Consider the following 21,041-nt stretch of genomic DNA (forward strand, 5'->3'; position numbering starts at 1 on the left):
TAACATATTGCACAAGTTGACTGCAGGTATTTACTTAAGAAGTAGCTACAAATATTAAAATGTATAGAAAATCTTCAAAAAAATAGTTTCAATGGTATTGACTGTATTGAAAAAACATCCCGTGGCTATTTCCAAATACCCCGGTATATACGGTATACTGGCCAAGCCTACTCAATACACAGATGGACATGTTTTTGGAAATAAATGTATACTGAAAAAAATATAAACACAACATGCAACAATTTCTAAGATTTTACTGAGTTACAGTTCATATAAGGAAATCAGTAAATTGAAATACATTTATTAGGCCCTAATCTATGGATTCCACATGACTGGTAATACAGATATACATCTGTTGGTCACAGAGACCTTTTTTAAAAAGATAGGGGCGTGGATCAGAAAACCAGTCAGTATCTGGTGTGACCACCATTTGCCTCATGCAGTGCGACAAGTCTTTCGCAGAGTTGATCAGGCTGTTGATTGTGGCCTGTGGAATGTTGTCCCACTCCTCTTCAATGGCTGTGCAAAGTTGCTGGATATTGGCGTGAACTGGAACACGCTGCCGTGCACGTCGATCCAGAGCATCCCAAACATACTCAATGGGTGACATGTCTGCTGAGTATGGAGATGTTCAGCTTCCAGGAATATTGTACAGATCCTTGCGACATGGGGTCATGCATTATCATGCTGAAACATGAGGTGATGGCGGCAGATGAATGGCTCGACAATGGGCCTTAGGATCTCGTCACGGTATCTCTGTGCATTCAAACTTCCATCGATAAAATGCAATTGTGTTCGTTGTCCGTATCTTATGCATGCCCATACCATAACCCCACCGCCACCATGGTGCACTCTGTTCACAACGTTGACATCCGTAAACCACCTGCCCACATGATGCCATACACATGGTCTGTGGTTGTGAGGCCGGTTGGACGCACTACCAAATTCTCTAAAACAACGTTGGAGGCGGCTTGTGGTAGAGAAATTAACATTCAATTATCTGGCAACAGCTCTGGTGGACATTCCTGTAGTCAGCATGCCAATTGCATGCTCCCTCAAAACTTGAGACATCTGTGGCATTGTGTTGTGTGACAAAACTGCACATTTTAGTGTGGCCTTTTATTGTCCCGAGCTCAAGGTGCACCTGTGTAATGATAATGCTGTTTAATCAGCTACTTGATATGCCACATCTGTCGGGAGGAAAGATTATCTTGGCAAAGGAGAAATAAGTGTTTTGTGCGTATGGAACATTTCTGGGATCTTTGATTTCAGCTAATGAAACATGGAACCAACACTTTACATGTTACGTTTATATTTTTCTTCAGTGTGGATAATGAAGTATGCCCAACTGTTGTCTGTGAAGCTCTTAAAGCATATATGACAGGTTGTATCATGTCTTACTCTTCACATAAGAAAAAGAAGACCCATAAAGAATTAGAAATACTCAAACAGAATATCCATGACTTAGAAAGAAAACACAGCTTAGATAGAAATGTTGACACCCTTCAACAGTTGAACACTTTGAAGCTTGAATTTAACATAATAAACACCTGCTCTGCAGAGAATGCCAATTTATCTTACCATTTCTACCGATCTGCATGCCAGTTATGGTTTTCATATGCACATTTTCGTGAAACAGTTTCATTTAATTTATAATTGTTATGATTTAACTGGATAGAACCCAAATGCAGACAAGTACACCAAGCCAGAGAAGTTTTAACAGGTTTATTATAATGTTCAATAGTCCAGGTTTCCAATAAATGGGGAAGAGCAAGTCCAGGTTACAGGGAGGGTACAGATCCAGGTCAGGGCAGGTGTGGTACCGTAATGTCCTAGTGTCCGTGGTGAGTCCAAAGGAGAGACCCGATAGTGAAGAGCAGGATGGTGGTGGCAGGAGTGAAGCGGAGGCAGGAGTCAGGTTCCAAATATCTGTGGCACAGGAGAAAAAGTAAATAAACAGTCCAAAAAAACACAAGAGCGAAAACAGACAGGTTGAGTCGACAGCGAGACTAACATGGTTGTCTTGACTATGATCTGACGATGAGTGGAAAGTTTGACCGGGTCTTAAAGGCTGAGGTGATTATGGTGAATGAGCTGCAGCTGGAACCCTGACTCCCGCACACCAGACTTCACTCCTGCAATCAAGGACAGACAGAGGGGAGGGGGAGAGCAGAGAGAGAGCTACCTAGCAGCAGTAGGCCTAACAGTACCCCCTCTACGGACGCCACCTGGCGGCCGACAGGGTTTATCAGGATGTAACCTATGAAACTCACGAACCAGAGCAGGATCCACAATGAAGCTCCTGGGCACCCAGGAACGTTCCTCAGGACCATAACCCTCCCAATCCACCAGGTACTGGAAACCACGACCCGGCGCGAACATCCAGAAGTCGCCGGACAGTGTAGACCGGACCCCCACCCACGATCTTGGGGCGGAGGAGGGGGACGAGAGGGCGGGCACAAAGGGCTAACCGACACAGGCTTAATCTGGGAAACATGAAAGGTGGAATGAACCCGTAGGGAGGCAGGAAGCTGTAGCTTAACCGCGCAGGGGTTAACAATAGACAGTATCTTGAACGGTCCTATAAAACGAGGCGCCATCTTCTTCGACTCCACCTTCAATGGAAGGTCCCGTGACTTCAGCCATACCTCTTGACCAGGAGAGTAACCGGGAGCCTGGGACCGGTGACGGTTGGCTTGCCTCTGCATGTACGCCGAAGCTCGGGACAGAGCTACCCTGGCCTTCCTCCAGACCTTGCAGCAGCGGCGCATGTGGGACTGCACCGAGGGTACCGCAAGTTCCCTCTCTTGGGAAGGGAACAGGGGAGGTTGATAACCCAGAGCACACAGAAAAGGAGACAAACCAGAGGAAGCGTTAGTCAAGGTGTTATGAGCATATTCCACCCAGGGGAGCATGGAGCTCCATGACCCAGGGTTAGACCCAGTGACACAGCGAAGTGCGGTCTCCATCTCCTGGTTCGCTTCTCTCGGCTTGCCCGTTGGTCTGGGGGTGATATCCAGAGGACAGGCTGGATGTAATGCCCAAAGCTTTACAGAAAGCTTTCCACACCTGGGAGACAAACTGGGGACCCCTGTCAGAGACAATATCCGTGGGTAGACCATGAGAGCGGAACACATGTTCAACCAAAATATCAGCCGTCTCTCTGGCAGTGGGCAGTTTAGGTAGGGCCAAAAAATGAGCGAACTTAGAAAAACGATCAATCACCGTAAGAATGACAGTCTTACCAGATGAGGGGGGAAGTCCAGTGACAAAATCCATAGCGATATGCGACCAGGGCCGGCTGGGTATAGGTAGAGGTCGTAGATGACCAGCGCTGGCCTGGGTGGAGTTTTTACTTCGTGCACATACCGTACAAGCAGCAATGAAGGCTCGAGTGTCCGCCTCCATCGTGGCCCACCAGAACTTCCGTCGCACAAAGTCAAGGGTCCGCGAAACTCCAGGGTGACAGGTAAGGGGAGACGAGTGAGCCCACTGAAGTACCTGGGAGCGAGCAGACTCAGGGACAAACATCCGGTTAGGAGGACCCCTCCCAGGGTCAGCTTGATGATGTTGAGCCTGTCTAACAATCCCCTCGATGTCACATGTGATGACTGCAATACTGCAGGTAGGAGGCAAAATGGGTTCAGGGTTACTACCAGTATCAACAGCCGAATGAACACGAGACAGGGCGTCAGGCTTGACGTTATGTGACCCAGGACGGTAAGACAGAGAAAAATTGAATCTCCCAAAAAATAGTGCCCACCTGGCTTGACGGGGTTGAGCTGCTTCGCTGACTGGAGGTAAGCCAGATTCTTATGATCCGTCCAAACGATGAAGGGTTGTTCCGCCCCTCTCAACCAATGTCGCCACTCCTCGAGAGCCAGCTTAACGGCGAGCAGTTCACGATTTCCAACATCATAATTCCTCTCTGCCTGAGAAAGTTTCCTTGAGAGAAAAGCACAGGGATGCAGTTTGTTATCTTCAGGAGAACGTTGTGACAACACTGCACCTACCCCAGTGTCGGATGCATCCACCTCCACGACAAACTGGCGGTCGGGGTCCGGCTGCATCAGAATGGGAGCCGAGGCGAAGCGATGTTTCAGTTCTTCGAACGCTGATTCGGCCCCCTTCATTCCAAGCGAACGGTCGTGAGATGGAGGTGAGAGCGGTGAGTGGCGCCGCAATGCGGCTGTAGTCCTTGATGAACCTCCTATAGAAGTTCGCAAACCCCAGGAATCGTTGAAGTTGTTTGCGGGTAGAGGGAGCTGGCCAGTCCGTGACAGCAGAGATCTTAGCTGGGTCCATCCGCAGCTCCCCCTGAGCTATGATGTAACCCAAAAAGGAGGTCTCAGACACATGATTTTCACATTTCTCCATCTTCACAAACAGTTTGTTCTCCAACAACCTTTGCAACACCTGGCGCACATGCAGTTCATGTTCCTGGGAGGACTCTGAGAAAATCAAGATATCATCCAGATAGACAAAAACAAACCGATTCAACATGTCCCGAAGGACATCATTGACTAGTGCCTGAAAAACAGCAGGGGCATTAGACAACCCAAAAGGCATAACCCGATACTCAAAATGTCCCAAGGGTGTGTTGAAGGCAGTCTTCCATTCATCACCCCTTACGAATGCGCACCAGGTGATACGCATTTCGTAGATCCAGTTTCGTAAAGATGGTAGCACCATGAAGGAGGGGAAAAGCAGAATTAATCAAAGGCAGAGAATACTTGTTCTTAATGGTGATGTTGTTAAGTCCACGGTAATCAATACAGGGTCTGAGGGTCTTATCCTTCTTAGCAACAAAAAAGAATCCCGCTCCTACAGGTGACGAGGAAGGACGCATAATACCTGCCGCCAAGGAGTCCCGAATGTAGTTCTCCATAGCCTCCGTCTCCGGCCGGGAGAGATTGTACAGGCGACTGCTGGGGAGCGGGGCTCCTGGCTGGAGGTCAATGGCGCAGTCGTAAGGCCGGTGAGGAGGAAGAGAAGTAGCTCTGTGTTTGCAAAAACGGATGCCAGGTCATGATACACGTCAGGAACAGCAGAAAGATCCATGGACTCCAGTGGAGGTTGAGGCACAGTACTGGCAGGAGTCTGAGCAGAACACAAACAATTCACATGACAAAATGTGCTCCATGAAACAATGCTACCTGTCACCCAATCAATGTGTGGATTGTGTTTTATGAGCCAGGGGATACCAAGGACCAGGGGGAGTCTGTGGGCAGTCGATAATATGGAATTGAATGTTCTCCTGATGATTTCCCGACACTCTAAGACAAACAGGAACAGTCTGATGGGTAATGCGGGTCAACAATTGTCCATTTAGACCCTTAGCCTGCAGCGGACAGTCCATAGGAACAGTCTCCAAATCCATTTGTTGAGCCCACTCTCTATCCAAAAAGCTTTGCCGGCACCAGAGTCAATCAGCGCACTAACAGAGAAATTCTGGAACTGCCACTGGAGGGATGCCTGGAGCAGAATGCGGGGAGAAGAGGAAGAATCCGCTGCTCGGCTCACCAAAACTTCTCCCATAAATGATGAGCCGGCCCTTTTCCCCGGACGAACTGGGCAGGAAGGAACGAAATGACCAGCTTCTCCACAATACAGGCAGACCCGAGCCTGAATACGACGTGCACGCTCCTCTGAGGACAACCGTGCACCACCCACCTCCATGGCTTCGGGTTCAGTGCTCCTCGTATCGACTCGGGAAGACACGGCTCTCTCCGTAGGGACGATGCAGGGAGGAGTTTGTTGATGACAGACAGGTTGCTTGGAACTAACACTCCTCTCCCGGCGGCGCTCCCGAATCCGATTATCCAACCTGATAGTGAGTGAAATAAGATTATCCAGCGTAGGCGATTCATCATATGACACCAATTCATCTTTTAAAATCTCAGACAAAGCATTGATGAACACTCCTTGTAATGCCTCGTCATTCCAACCACTCACTGCTGCTAAAGTCCGAAACTCCACTGCCATCTCCGCCACACTACGAGCCCCCTGCCGAAGAGAAAACAACCGTTTCGCAGCCTCCTTGCCTCGTACGGGGTGGTCAAAAACCTTCCTCATCTCCGTGGTGAAGACCACGTAAGCGTTGCAAATGTCCGACTGACTCTCCCAGACCGCGGATCCCCAGGCACGAGCGGAACCGCTAGTAGAGTTGATAAGGTAGGCAATACGGGCTCTTTCTGAGGCGTAGGTGAGGGGCTGTTGTTCAAACACTAACGAGCATTGAGTCAAAAAATCGCCACAGGTTCCCATGTTCCCGTCATAGCGCTCTGGAGCAGGAACAAAAGGCTCTCTGATCTGGGCTGAAGGGGTAGTAAGGGCAGACACTTGATTGGTGAGTAATTGAACCTGATTAAGCAGCACCTGACTGTCCTCAGCAATCGTCTTAAACAGGGTATCATGTTGGCCAAGTAGAATGCCCTGATTGGCTATGGCAGTCCAAATTTGAGTGCACTCTGGGGTGGTATCCGAGCTACTGTCTGCTGGGTTCATGTTGGGTCAGATCATACTGTTATGATTTAACTGGATAGAACCCAAATGCAGACAAGTACACCAAGCCAGAGAAGTTTTAACAGGTTTATTATAATGTTCAATAGTCCAGGTTTCCAATAAATGGGGAAGAGCAAGTCCAGGTTACAGGGAGGGTACAGATCCAGGTCAGGGCAGGTGTGGTACCGTAATGTCCTAGTGTCCGTGGTGAGTCCAAAGGAGAGACCCGATAGTGAAGAGCAGGATGGTGGTGGCAGGAGTGAAGCGGAGGCAGGAGTCAGGTTCCAAATATCTGTGGCACAGGAGAAAAAGTAAATAAACAGTCCAAAAAACACAAGAGCGAAAACAGACAGGTTGAGTCGACAGCGAGACTAACATGGTTGTCTTGACTATGATCTGACGATGAGTGGAAAGTTTGACCGGGTCTTAAAGGCTGAGGTGATTATGGTGAATGAGCTGCAGCTGGAACCCTGACTCCCGCACACCAGACTTCACTCCTGCAATCAAGGACAGACAGAGGGGAGGGGGAGAGCAGAGAGAGAGCTACCTAGCAGCAGTAGGCCTAACAATAATAACATCTTCATATCTCAAAATCATTGTCATGTGGTTAATCAAAATTATATCCAAATGAAAATGATACAAATCTTAAAAGTAACTTCTATTGCCATTGCCAATTATGTAAAATATCCTACATAAGCCAACAAATAAAAACATTGCAGCTGCATGTAGAAAATATCCTGATAAAAATAAATATCCTATAAATAACATTGGCTACACATGGCCTGTCTGCAACGAACTTGAAACATCGTATTAACTCTTAACTTGGGTCTGCCCAAAGCTTGCTCTAGCGAACTTACAACATTGTATAAAATATTCTGGGCCCTCAGAGTTTTCTGCTCCAGTGAGCTCGGGACAGACACAGCGGTAGGCTATTTGCGCAAGGGATAAGAAGCAGTGCTTGACTTGGGTAGGAGCTCACCGGAGCTGAGTACCGGCACCTCAAATGTTCTACTGCTTGAGCTCCTGTTCCTCTTATACAATATTAGCTCAAAAGTATTGTGGAGCTCCTACACCTAAATATAAACAGTACCCGCACCCAAAATGAGTACCCGAACCTATTTCAGTCCAAGTCAAGCACTGATAAGAAACCTATTTTATGATGTTTCCACTGGATCAGAGCATGACATTTTTCCCTTTCATGCTGAGTGGTTATCAAAAGGGAGAGCGCTGGAAAGATTTTTCAAATACATTGAGGAACTATTGTAATTCTCAATGGATGTAAAAACAGACTTTGTTTGCTTGCTGTTTGAGGTGAAGAAAACATTACCTTGAGAAGCTCCACAGGCCATTAGTGGTGGTGCGTTAAGCCAATCGGAAATACTATCAGATCCCCAAATGGGCACATTTATATACCTACATTTGCGCGCAGGCCAGGTAGACTATAGGCCTACTTCTATGCATGCGCGTCCTTACTCAACATTGACAGGAGCGCTCCAAACAAAAGACAATGACTAAATTGACAGAACTCGTAAATGGAATTAAATAAACCAAAACTTGTTTCTCAAAAGAGTAGCATAGGTTGTGCACTCTATAAATAATGTGTCCACTCAGACAATGAGAACAGGAAGACTGTAATAATAATATTGAATGCATTAAAATAAATGACCTTAACCAAAGTAACAAACATTGTAGATTAGAAAGTATAGGAATTAACGGTAAATATACTACGTAATGGGGAATTGATATACAATAACAATCAAACGCAAACAACGCAAAGTTATGAATCAATGAATGTGCACAAATTGGTGGTAGAGAGCGCGTTCTGGAGAGAGTAATGCATTGTGCATCTAGGCGCATGGTCAATCCGACTGCATTGGCCATGCAGCATTTACCGCGATCAGCAGAAGTCAGGGCAAGAATGGCCTCAGCAGAAGTCAGGGCATTCATACTTCTTGTGCTGCGCAGAGTTGTGTAGAGCTGTTGTCAGGGAAGTGAGTTTGTGTTTATACAGGATGTAGCGCCCTCTCCTACCGTCAACCAATCATGTCAATGCAGAGCTAAACAGAGCCCTCCGCATTGTTACAAAATTTGTGAGGCGCATGGCGATGCGGTACAGAGTTCGATTTGGCATCTGCATGCCTCTGGAGGCGCCACAATTGCGTCACACCCTCCATACGGTGCCTCCGACCACATTTTCTAATCAAGCATAAATTGCCTTTTAGTCTAGGCCTCCGCAATGGATTAGTTCACTGAGATGGGCGCAAATATATACACTACTGGTCAAAAGTTTGGACACACCTAATCATTCAAGGGTTTTTCTTTATTTTTGCTATTTTTTACATTGTAGAAAAATAGTGAAGACACCAAAACTATGAAATAACACATCATGTAGTAACCAAAAAAGTGTTAAACAAATCAAAATATATTTTATATTTGAGATTCTTCAAATAGCCACCCTTTGCCTTGATGGCAGCTTTGCACACTCTTGGCATTCTCTCAACCAGCTTCATGAGGTAGTCACCTGGAATGCATTTAAATTAACAGGTGTGCCTTCTTAAAAATTTATTTGTGGAATTTCTTTCCTTAATGCGTTTGAGCCAATCAGTTGTGTTGTGACAAGGTAGGGGGGGTATACAGAAGATAGCCCTATTTGGTAAAAGACCAAGTCCATATTATGGCAAGAACAGGTCAAATAAGCAAAGAGAAACGACAATCCATCATTACTTTAAGACATGAAGGTCAGTCAATACGGAACATTTCAAGAACTTTGAAAGTTTCTTCAAGTGCAGTTGCAAAAACCATCAAGCACTATGATGAAACTGGCTCTCATGAGGACTGCCACAGGAATGGAAGACCCAGAGTTACCTCTGCTGCAGAGGATAAGTTCATTAGAGTCACCAGCCTCAGAAATTTCATCCCAAATAAATGCTTTACAGAGTTCAAGTATCAGACACATCTCAACATCAACTGTTCAGAGGGGACTGTGTGAATCAGGCCTTCATGGTCAAATTGCTGCAAAGAAACCACTACTGAAGGACACCAATAAAAATAATAGACCTGCTTGGGTCAAGAAACATGAGCAATGGACATTAGACCGGTGGAAATGTGTCCTTTGGTCTGGAGTCCAAATTTGAGATTTTTGGTTCCAACCGCTGTGTCTTTGTGAGACGCGTGTGGGTGAATGGATGATCTCTGCATGTGTAGTTCCCACCGTAAAGCATGGAGGAGGAGGTGTTATGGTGTGGGGGTGCTTTGCTGGTGACACTGTCTGTGATTTATTTAGAATTCAAGGCACACTTAACCAGCATGGCTACCACAGCATTCTGCAGCGATACGCCATCCCATCTGGTTTGGGCTTAGTGGGACTATCATTTGTTTTTCAACAGGACAATGACCCAACACACCTCCAGGCTGTGTAAGGACTATTTTACCAAGAAGGAGAGTGATGGAGTGCTGCGTCAGATGACCTTGCCTCCACAATCCCCCCAACCTCAACCCACTTGAGATGGTTTGGGATGATTCGGACCACATAGTGAAGGAAAAGTAGCCAAGAAGTGCTCAGCATATGTGGGAACTCCTTCAAGACTATTAGAAAAGCATTCCAGGTGAAGCTGGTTGCGAGAATGACTGTCATGTGCGACGTGAATGCGGTAGGCGAAGTCAAACGCAGGACACCGAGCTACTGGAAACATACTTTACTCAAAAGTAACCAGAGTACAAACAACCTCCAAACAGGGAGGAAAATAACCCGCACAATAAGCTACTGCCGAATGACGAAAACAATCACACACAATACACAATGAAAGACAGAGGGTTATATAGGGAATACAATACAACATCATTGGGAACAGGTGTACACAATCAAGACCAAACAAGACAAACACCGAAACATAGATCGGTAGCAGCTAGTACTCCGGGGACGACGAACGCCGAAGCCTGCCCGAGCAAGGAGGAGGGGCAGCCTCGGCTGAATCCGTGACAATGCCAAGAGTGTGCAAAGCTGTCATCAAGGCAAAGGGTGGCTATTTGAAGAATCTCAAATATAAAATATATTTGTATTTGTTTAACACTTATTTGTTTACTACATGATTCCATATGTGTTATTTCATAGTTTTGATGTCTTCATTATTATTCTACAATATAAAAAATAGTAAAAATAAAGAAAAGCCCTTGAATGAGTAGGTGTGTCCAATCTTTTGACTGGTAGTGTATGGTTTTGTAGCAGGATTCAAAGTGAATTGGGAGAAAAATCCAATTTTGCCAATTTCTTATTTTGACTTTTCAAGTTTCAGTGGACATGGACAAAGACACATTAAATACCTGGATTTATTGATGCCATGCAATTTGGAGGAGGCCTATAAAATCAAGTACTCTCCTTTACTAGTTAAGATTGAATCCGATTTTCAGAGATGGAGAACTCTCCCTATTTCTATGTTAGGTAGGGTCCAACTTCTTTAGGAATATAAATTGCCTACTCTGGAAAGACCTCGAGTCAAATGTAATGTTTTACACTTACCTTATAAAGCTGGAGGTTTTGGCATAAATAAATGGCCTACTCTCCAACTTTATTTGGAATGGAAAGACCTCTAGTCAAATGTAATGTTTTGGCCTACCTCATATGAAAATATATTACTGGGCCACACAACTGCTTTCACTTAAACAATGGCCAGCAGACTAGTATTGAAGCCATACATTTAAAATACAGTATATCCACTACTTTGGGTCCAAGGCTTTAAAGAAAAAACAGACAATCCAATGATTTTCAATTCAATTTTTATTTGGGAAAATGTACATAAATTCATGAAATGGAAGAAACCCATATCGCCAGGCACCCCTATTTGGAACAAACTGACATTACCGCAAGTATTTAATGACCTTTTAAAGTCCTGGTTCCAAAGTGGCATCATGCATTTTGAGCATATTTTCTATAAATAATGTGTTCTAATATAGAACCCCCTCTCCCCCCAAAAAGCATGCAAAAAATATAAAAGAAAAAGTAGGCCATTACCACTTTAAGAATAATGAATTTTTTAGGCCTTGATATTCAAATTATTATTACATTCTAAAATATGTGAGAATCATGTGGACATTGCCTGACTTAATAGACTGGATGCATGCATGCCGATTTTTCTGTAACCTATGTGGCTGACGCAGGCACACATAATAACGTCTTGAATGCAGTAGCATTAATCTCACCATCGCTGTTTTTATAATGAGAAAGTAACCACAACCCAGATTACTTTTTTAATGGAAGGATTTGTATCGAAAGCCAAGTTGAAGCCAACATTAGATTTTGGCTTCATAATAACCAGTGTAAGTAGCGCAACACCCTTCAATTGTGAAGTGGCGGGAAACAAACGAAAGTGGCCACATCACATAAAAAATGAAATCACAGATCATTATAAGGGAGCAGAAGAACTTATAAATTGGCTACAATAATAAAAAAATGTATAGCTATCAATTGGAAAGCATCATACTCGGCTTCAATAAGGGCTGAATTACTGTATGTAGTTACATTCCACTAGATTCTGTGTTTTATAAAGTTAAGCAGAAAAATACATGTTTTTTTAAAATCTGGAAACCTTATATTGACCAAGTTAAAGAATGTAACATTTCCACATGAGAAAAATGTGAACAAATGTAGGCATGTTGTGTTGTATATCAAGCATAGTAATTGTGTTGTTTTGTTTCTGTTTGTGTTTAATTTTTGCTTAGTTGTTTGTACTTATATATGTATATATACAGTGAAGGAAAAAAGTATTTGATCCCCTGCTGATTTTGTATGTTTGCCCACTGACAAAGACATGATCAGTCTATAATTTTAATGGTAGGTTTATTTGAACAGTGAGAGACAGAATAACAACAAAAAAATCCAGAAATAAACGCATGTCAAAAATGTTATGAATTGATTTGCATTTTAATGAGGGAAATAAGTATTTGACCCCTCTGCAAAACATGACTTAGTACTTGGTGGCACAACCCTTGTTGGCAATCACAGAGGTCAGACGTTTCTTGTAGTTGGCCACCAGGTTTGTACACATCTCAGGAGGGATTTTGTCCCACTCCTCTTTGCAGATCTTCTCCAAGTCATTAAGGTTTCGAGGCTGACGTTTGGCAACTCGAACCTTCAGCTCCCTCCACAGATTTTCTATGGGATTAAGGTCTAGAGACTGGCTAGGCCACTCCAGGACCTTAATGTGCTTCTTCTTGAGCCACTCCTTTGTTGCCTTGGCCGTGTGTTTTGGGTCATTGTCATGCTGGAATACCCATCCACGACCCATTTTCAATGCCCTGGCTGAGGGAAGGAGGTTCTCACCCAAGATTTGACGGTACATGGCCCCGTCCATCGTCCCTTTGATATGGTGAAGTTGTCCTGTCCCCTTAGCAGAAAAACACCCCCAAAGCATAATGTTTCCACCTCCATGTTTGACGGTGGGGATGGTGTTCTTGGGGTCATAGGCAGCATTCCTCCTCCTCCAAACACGGCGAGTTGAGTTGATGCCAAAGAGCTCGATTTTGGTCTCATCTGACCACAACACTTTCACCCAGTTCTCCTCTGAATCATTCAGATGTTCATTGGCAAACTTCAGACGGGCCTATATTTGTGCTTTCTTGAGCAGGGGGACCTTGCGGGCGCTGCAGGATTTCAGTCCTTCACGGCGTAGTGTGTTACCAATTGTTTTCTTGGTGACTATGGTCCCAGCTGTCTTGAGATCATTGACAAGATCCTCCCGTGTAGTTCTGGGCTGATTCCTCATCGTTCTCATGATCATTGCAACTCCACGAGGTGAGATCTTGCATGGGGCCCCAGGCCGAGGGAGATTGACAGTTATTTTGTGTTTCTTCCATATGCGAATAATCGCACCAACTGTTGTCACCTTCTCACCAAGCTGCTTGGCGATGGTCTTGTAGCCCATTCCAGCCTTGTGTAGGTCTACAATCTTGTCCCTGACATCCTTGGAGAGCTCTTTGGTCTTGGCCATGGTGGAGAGTTTGGAGTCTGATTGATTGATTGCTTCTGTGGACAGGTGTCTTTTATACAGGTAACAAACTGAGATTAGGAGCACTCCCTTTAAGAGTGTGCTCCTAATCTCAGCTCGTTACCTGTATAAAAGACACCTGGGAACTAGAAATCTTTCTGATTGAGAGGGGGTCAAATACTTATTCCCTCATTAAAATGGAAATCAATTTATAACATTTTTGACATGCGTTTTTCTGGATTTTTTGTTGTGTTATTCTGTCTCTCACTGTTCAAATAAACCTACCATTAAAATTATAGACTGATAATTTCAGCAGGGGATCAAATACTTTTTTCCCTCACTGTGTATATATATATATATATAAAGAGTAATGTCTATGTACTAATCTGTGTTTAGGTAAATGGTTAAACTATCCTATACTGTTTTTTAATGTTTGTGTTTTGGTTGTGTGTGTTATCCACAGGTAGACACCATGAACTACGTGGGCCAGCTGGCAGGCCAGGTGTTGGTGACTGTGAAGGAGCTGTATAAGGGCATCAACCAGGCCACACTGTCAGGCTGCATCGACGTGGTAGTGGTCAGACAGCCTGACGGGACCTTCCACTGCTCCCCCTTCCACGTACGCTTTGGGAAACTGGGCGTGCTGCGCTCCAAGGAGAAAGTGGTGAGTTTTGGGGATAACTGATAGAGAGAGGTCAGAGTTTTTTCTGCATAGAAAATTAGTTTTTTCAGGCCGCCTATGTCCAAACAGTAAAAAATAATCATACATAATTTTGAAAATAATTTTCAGTGTAAACTTAAACGACTAAAAACAGATATAAAGTACACTACCGGTCGAACGTTTTAGAACACCTACTCATTCAAGGGTTTTTCTTTATTTTTACTATTTTCTACATTGTAGAATAATAGTAAAGACATCAAAACTATGAAATAACACATATGGAATCATGTAGTAACCAAAAAAGTGTTAAACAAATGAAAATATATGTTATACAGTGAGGGAAAAAAGTATTTGATCCCCTGCTGATTTTGTACGTTTGCCCACTGACAAAGACACGATCAGTCTATAATTTTAATGGTAGTTTTATTTGAAAAGTGAGAGACAGAATAACAACAAAAAAATCCAGAAAAATGCATGTCAAAAATTTTATAAATTGATTTGCATTTTAATGAGGGAAATAGGTATTTGACCCCTCTGCAAAACATGACTTAGTACTTGGTGGCAAAACCCTTGTTGGCAATCACAGAGGTCAGATGTTTCTTGTAGTTGGCCACCAGGTTTGCACACATCTCAGGAGGGATTTTGTCCCACTCCTCTTTGCAGATCTTCTCCAAGTCATTAAGGTTTCGAGGCTGTCGTTTGGCAACTCGAACCTCCAGCTCCCTCTACAGATTTGCTATGGGATTAAGGTCTGGAGACTGGCTAGGCCACTCCAGGACCTTAATGTGCTTCTTCTTGAGCCACTCCTTTGTTGCCTTGGCCATGTGTTTTGGGTCATTGTCATGCTGGAATACCCATCCACGACCCATTTTCAATGCCCTGGCTGAGGGAAGGAGGTTCTCACCTAAGATTTGACGGTACATGGCCCCATCCATCGTCCCTTTGATGCGGTGAAGTTGTCCTGTCCCCTTAGCAGAAACCCCCCCCAAAGCATAATGTTTCCACCTCCATGTTTGACGGTGGGGATGGTGTTCTTGGGGTCATAGGCAGCATTCCTCCTCCTCCAAACACAGCGAGTTGAGTTGATGGCAAAGAGCTCGATTTTGGTCTCATCTGACCACAACACTTTCACCCAGTTCTCCTCTGAATCATTCAGATGTTCATTGGCAAACTTCAGACGGGCCTGTATATGTGCTTTCTTGAGCAGGGGGACCTTGCGGGCGGTGCAGGATTTCAGTCCTTCACGGCGTAGTGTGTTACCAATTGTTTTCTTGGTGACTATGGTCCCAGCTGCCTTGAGATCATTGACAAGATACTCCCGTGTAGTTCTGGGCTGATTCCTCACCGTTCTCATGATCATTGCAACTCCACGAGGTGAGATCTTGCATGGAGCCCCAGGCCGAGGGAGATTGACAGTTATTTTGTGTTTCTTCCATTTGCGAATAATCGCACCAACTGTTGTCACCTTCTCACCAAGCTGCTTGGCGATGGTCTTGTAGCCCATTCCAGCCTTGTGTAGTTCTATAATCTTGTCCCTGACAACCTTGGAGAGCTCTTTGGTCTTGGCCATGGTGGAGAGTTTGGAATCTGATTGATTGCTTTTGTGGACAGGTGTCTTTTATACAGGTAACAAACTGAGATTAGGAGCACTCCCTTTAAGAGTGTGCTCCTAATCTCAGCTCGTTACCTATATAAAAGACACCTGGGAGCCAGAAATATTTCTGATTGAGAGGGGGTCAAATACTTATTTCCCTCATTAAAATGCAAATCAATTTATAACATTTTTGACATGCGTTTTTCTGGAGTTTTTTGTTGTTATTCTGCCTCTTACTGTTCAAATAAACCTACCATTAAAACTATAGACTGATCATTTCTTTGTCAGTGGGCAAACGTACAAAATCAGCAGGGGATCAAATACTTTTTTCCCTCACTGTATTTGCAATTCTTCAAATAGCCACCCTTTGCCTTGATGACAGCTTTGCACACTCTTGGCATTCTCTCAACCAGCTTCACCTGGAACGCTTTTCCAACAGTCTTAAAGGATTTCCCACATATGCTGAGCAGTTGTTGGCTGCTTTTCCTTCACACTGCGGTCAGACTCATCCCAAACCATCTCAATTTGGTTGATGTCAGGGATTGTGGAAGCCAGGTCATCTGATGCAGCACTCCATCACTCTCCTTCTAGGTAAAATAGCCCTTCCACAGCCTGGAGGTGTGTTGGGTCATTGTCCTGTTGAAAAACAAATGATAGTCCCACTAAGCCCAAATTAGATGGGATGGCGTATTGCTGCAGAATGCTGTGGTAGCCATGCTGGTTAAGTGTGCCTTGAATTCTAAATAAATCACAGACAGTGTCACCAGCAAAGCACCCCCACACCATAACACCTCCTCCTCCATGCTTTACGGTGGGAACTACACATGCGGAGATCATCCGTTCACCCACACCGCGTCTCACAAAGACACAGCGGTTGGAACTAAAAATCTCAAATTTCCACCGGTCTAATGTCCATTGCTCATGTTTCTTGTCCCAAGCAAGTCTCTTCTTCTTATTGGTGTCCGTTAGTAATGGTTTCTTTGCAGCAATTCGACCATGAAGGCCTGATTCACACAGTCTCCTCTGAACAGTTGAGTTGTGTCTGTTACTTGAACTCTGTGAAGCATTTATTTGGGCTGCAATTTCTGAGGCTGGTAACTCTAATAAACTCTGGGTCTTCCATTCCTGTGGCGGTCCTCATGAGATCCAGTTTCATCATAGTGCTTGATGTTTTTTGCGACTGCACTTGAAGAAACCTTCAAAGGTCTTGAAATGTTCCGTATTGACTGACCTTCATGTCTTAAAGTAATGATGGACTGTCGTTTCTCTTTGCATTTTTGAGCTGTTCTTTCCATAATATGGACGTGGTCTTTTACCAAATAGGGCTATCTTCTGTATACCACCCCTACCTTGTCACAACACAACTGATTGGCTCAAACGCATTAAGAAGGAAAGAAATTCCACAAATTAACTTTTAAGAAGGCACACCTGTTAATTGAAATTCATTCCAGGTGACTACCTCATGAAGCTGGTTGAGAGAATGCCAAGAGTGTGCAAAGCTGTCATCAAATCAAAGGGTGGCTATTTGAACAATCTCAAATCTCAAATATATTTTGTTTAACACTTTTTTGGTTACTACATGATTCCATATGTGTTATTTCGTAGTTCTGATGTCTTCACTATTATTTTACAATGTAGAAAATAGTAAATATAAAGAAAAACCCTTGAATGAGTAGGTGTTCTAAAACTTTTGACCGGTAGCGTACGTAGAAAAGATAATGGACCTATATATTTTTAAATAAGATCATCTTGAGAACCAACAATTTTGTCACTGCGGCCAACAGGCGGGCCTCTAATATTTCCAGACCAAAACACTTGCTGTGAAAGGTATGTAGGGTTGCAAAATTCGGATCATTTTGCAACAAATGTAAGGTTCCTGGAATTAGGAAGGAATAAGCGGGAAATACAGCATCATCCAACCAGGATTTCTGAAAACCTTGGAATTTTGGGAAAGTTAACCGAATTTTGTAACCCCAGTGAAAAAATTCCCAGAGCTAAATCCACCCATTTTACCAGACACTTCATCCAGCGCAACTAGGGTCAAGTACCTTGCTCAAGGGCACATCGACAGAGCTTTCACCTAGTTGGCTTGGGGATTTGAACCAGTGACCTTTCAGTTACTGGTCCAATGCGCTTAACCGCTAGGCTACGTGCCGCCTGCCTAGAATCTTTCTTACACCTTGCTACTGTATTCCGCATCATCTCTGGCAGATGGAAGGATGTTGAAAACCTTTGTCTAGGTCTGTAATGGCAGTTTAGTATTACAGGGTTCCATTTGCTTGTTTGCTCTATCACATCCAATACTGACGTGTAATTAGGGCCCTTTCATGTTGCTGTGTGGAAATGCTGCTGCTTGACACAGATCCAGGTATAAAGAAGTCCTTCTGAGAGAGCAGTTGAGAGTGAATGTGGGGAGGACGACCAGCCCAGCTCATCCTCCCGAGACACTGGGGTTGCATCTCAAATGGCACCTTATTCCCTATTTAGTGCACTACTTTTGACCAGGACCCATAGGGATCTGGTCAAAAGTAGTGAACTAAATAGGTAATAGGGTGTCATTTGGGACAGAGGCAGGAGCACCGATGTACCGCTACTGCTCGCCTCAGTCACTATGGCAACACAGTTTTAGATTTTCCTCTGCATAGGGGAGGAGAGATGGCCTTGATACAGTACAGAGAGGAATGTAACATAACAGTGTGGGAGGATTGACACAGCATCAGGCAATGGATTTGGTGATGATGCTATCTTTTATAAGATCCTTTGAAAACTCATATAGCTACTGCACTGGTTGTATTATTGATGGACATACAAATATATATCCTTTACAGTGCCTTGCAAAAGTATTTATCCCCTTTGGCGTTTTTCCTATTTTGTTGCTGCAAAGCTCCACAGCGGAGATTGGAGTATCTGTCCATAGGACCACTTTAAGCCGTACACTCCACAGAGCTCGGCTTTACGGAAGAGTGGCCAGAAAAAAGCCATTGCTTGAAGAAAAAAATAAGCAAACACGTTTGGTGTTCGCCAAAAGGCATGTGGGAGACTCCCCAAACATATGGAAGAAGGTACTCTGGTCAGATGAGACTAAAATTGAGCTTTTTGGCCTTCAGGGAAAACGCTATGTCTGGTGCAAACCCAACACCTCTCATCACCCCGAGAACACCATCCCCACAGTGATGCATGGTGGTGGCAGCATCATGCTGTGGGGATGTTTTTCATCAGCAGGGACTGGGAAACTGGTCAGAATTGAAGGAATGATGGATGGCACTAAATACAGGGAAATTCTTGAGGGAAACCTGTTTCAGTCTTCCAGAGATTTGAGACTGGGATGGAGGTTCACCTTCCAGCAGCACAATGACCCTAAGCATACTGCTAAAGCAACACTCGACTCCCGAGCAATACCTCCCGAGTGGCGCAGTGGTCTAAGGCTCTAGTGGCTGTGCCACTTGAGATCCTGGTTTGAATCCAGGCTCTGTCGTAGCAGGCTGCAACCGGGAGACCCATGGGGCGGCGCACAATTGGACCAGCGTCATCCAGGGTAGGGGAGGGAATGGCCTGCAGGGATGTAGCTCAGTTGGTAGAGCATGGCGTTTGCAACGCCAGAGTTGTGGTTTCGATTCCCACGGGGGGCCAGTATAAAAAATAATAATGTATGCACTCACTAACTGTAAGTTGCTCTGGATAAGAGTGACTGTAAATGTAAAAAATTTTAAGGGGAAACATTTAAATGTCTTGGAATGGCCTAGTCAAAGCCCAGACCTCAATCCAATTGAGAATCTGTGGAACCCATCCAACTTGAAGGAGCTGTAGCAGTTTTGCCTTCAAGAATGGGCAAAAATCCCAGTGGCTAGATATGCCAAGTTTATAGAGACATACACCGAGAGACTTGCAGCTGTAATTGCTGCAAAAGGTGGCTCTACAAAGTATTGACATTGGGGGGGTGAATAGTTATGCACGCTCAGGTTCTGTTTTTTTGTCTTATTTCTTGTTTGTTTCACAATAAAAAATATTTTGCATCTTGAAAGTGGTAGGCATGTTGTTTAAATCAAATGATACAAACCCCCAAACAATCTATTTTAATTCCAGATTGTAAGGCAACAAAATAGGAAAAATGCCAAGGGGGGTGAATACTTTCGCAAGCCACTGTACATAAAACATTTAACATTTTCTTCCTTTACTGAAACAGACCATTATCACTCTGTCTGCGTCCCAAATGGCATCCTATTTCCTACAAAGTGCATTTCTTTTGACCAGAGCCCTATGGGGGCCTCTACACAGGCAGCCCAATTCTAAGTGTCTTTTGACCAATCACATCAGATCTTTTCACATCAGATGTTTTTCAGAAAAAATATCAGAATTGGGCTGCCTGTGTGAACTTAGCCTAAGACTGCAAGCAAGTTTATACACTGAACAAAAATATAAACGCAACATATAAAGTGTTGGTCCCATGTTTCATGAGCTGAAATAAAACCTCCCAGAAACGTTCAATACGCACCAAAAGCTTATTTCCCTCAAATGTTGTGTACACATTTGTTTACATCCCTGTTAGTGAGCATGCCAAGATAATCCATCCACCTGACAGGTGTGGCATATCAAGAAGCTGATTAAACAGCATGATCATTACACAGGTGCACCTTGTGCTGGGGACAGTAAAAGGCCACTCTAAAATGTGCAGTTTTGTCACACAACACAATGCCACAGATGTCTCAAGTTTTGATGGAGTGTGTGATTGGCACGCTGACTGCAGGAATGTCCACCAGAGCTGTTGCCAGAGAATTTTGTATTCATTTCTCTACCACAAGCCGCCTCCAACATCGTTTTAGAGAATTTGGCATTACGTCAAACTGGCCTCACAACAGCAGACGGCGTCGTGTGGGCGAGCGGTTTGCTGATGTCAACGTTGTGAACAGAGTGGCCCATGGTGGCATTGGGGTTATGGTATGGGCAGCCATAAGCTACGTACAACAAACACAATTGCATTTTATCAATGGCAATTTGAATGCACAGAGATACGGTGATGAGATCTTGAGGCCCATTGTCGTGCCATTTATCCACGCCATCACCTCATGTTTCAGCATGATAATGCACTGCCCCATGTCGCAAGGATCTGTACACAATTCCTGGAAGCTGAAAATGGCCCAGTTCTTCCATGGCCTGCATACTCACCAGACATGTCACCCATTGAGCATGTTTGGGATGCTCTGGATCGACATGTACGACAGCGTGTTCCAGTTCCACAGCCATTGAAGAGGAGTGGGACAACATTCTACAGAGCACAATCAACAGCCTGATCAACTCTATGCGA

The 21,041-nt window shown here is 44.3% G+C and overlaps 1 protein-coding gene across 1 annotated transcript in view; it reads left to right on the forward strand.

Moving 5' to 3' along the window:
* The window catches only part of lpin2 (lipin 2), a 60,638-nt gene that overhangs the window by 24,986 nt on the left and 14,611 nt on the right, over positions 1–21,041 (forward strand). Inside the window, exon 2 of the mRNA XM_041881174.2 lies at positions 13,948–14,148. Coding sequence (XP_041737108.1) covers positions 13,957–14,148 — 192 coding nt within the window. The 5' untranslated portion in view covers positions 13,948–13,956. The remainder of the gene's footprint in view (positions 1–13,947; positions 14,149–21,041) is intronic.

Source organism: Coregonus clupeaformis, chromosome 7 (assembly GCF_020615455.1).
Source record: "Coregonus clupeaformis isolate EN_2021a chromosome 7, ASM2061545v1, whole genome shotgun sequence".
Taxonomy (NCBI): Eukaryota; Metazoa; Chordata; class Actinopteri; order Salmoniformes; family Salmonidae; genus Coregonus; species Coregonus clupeaformis.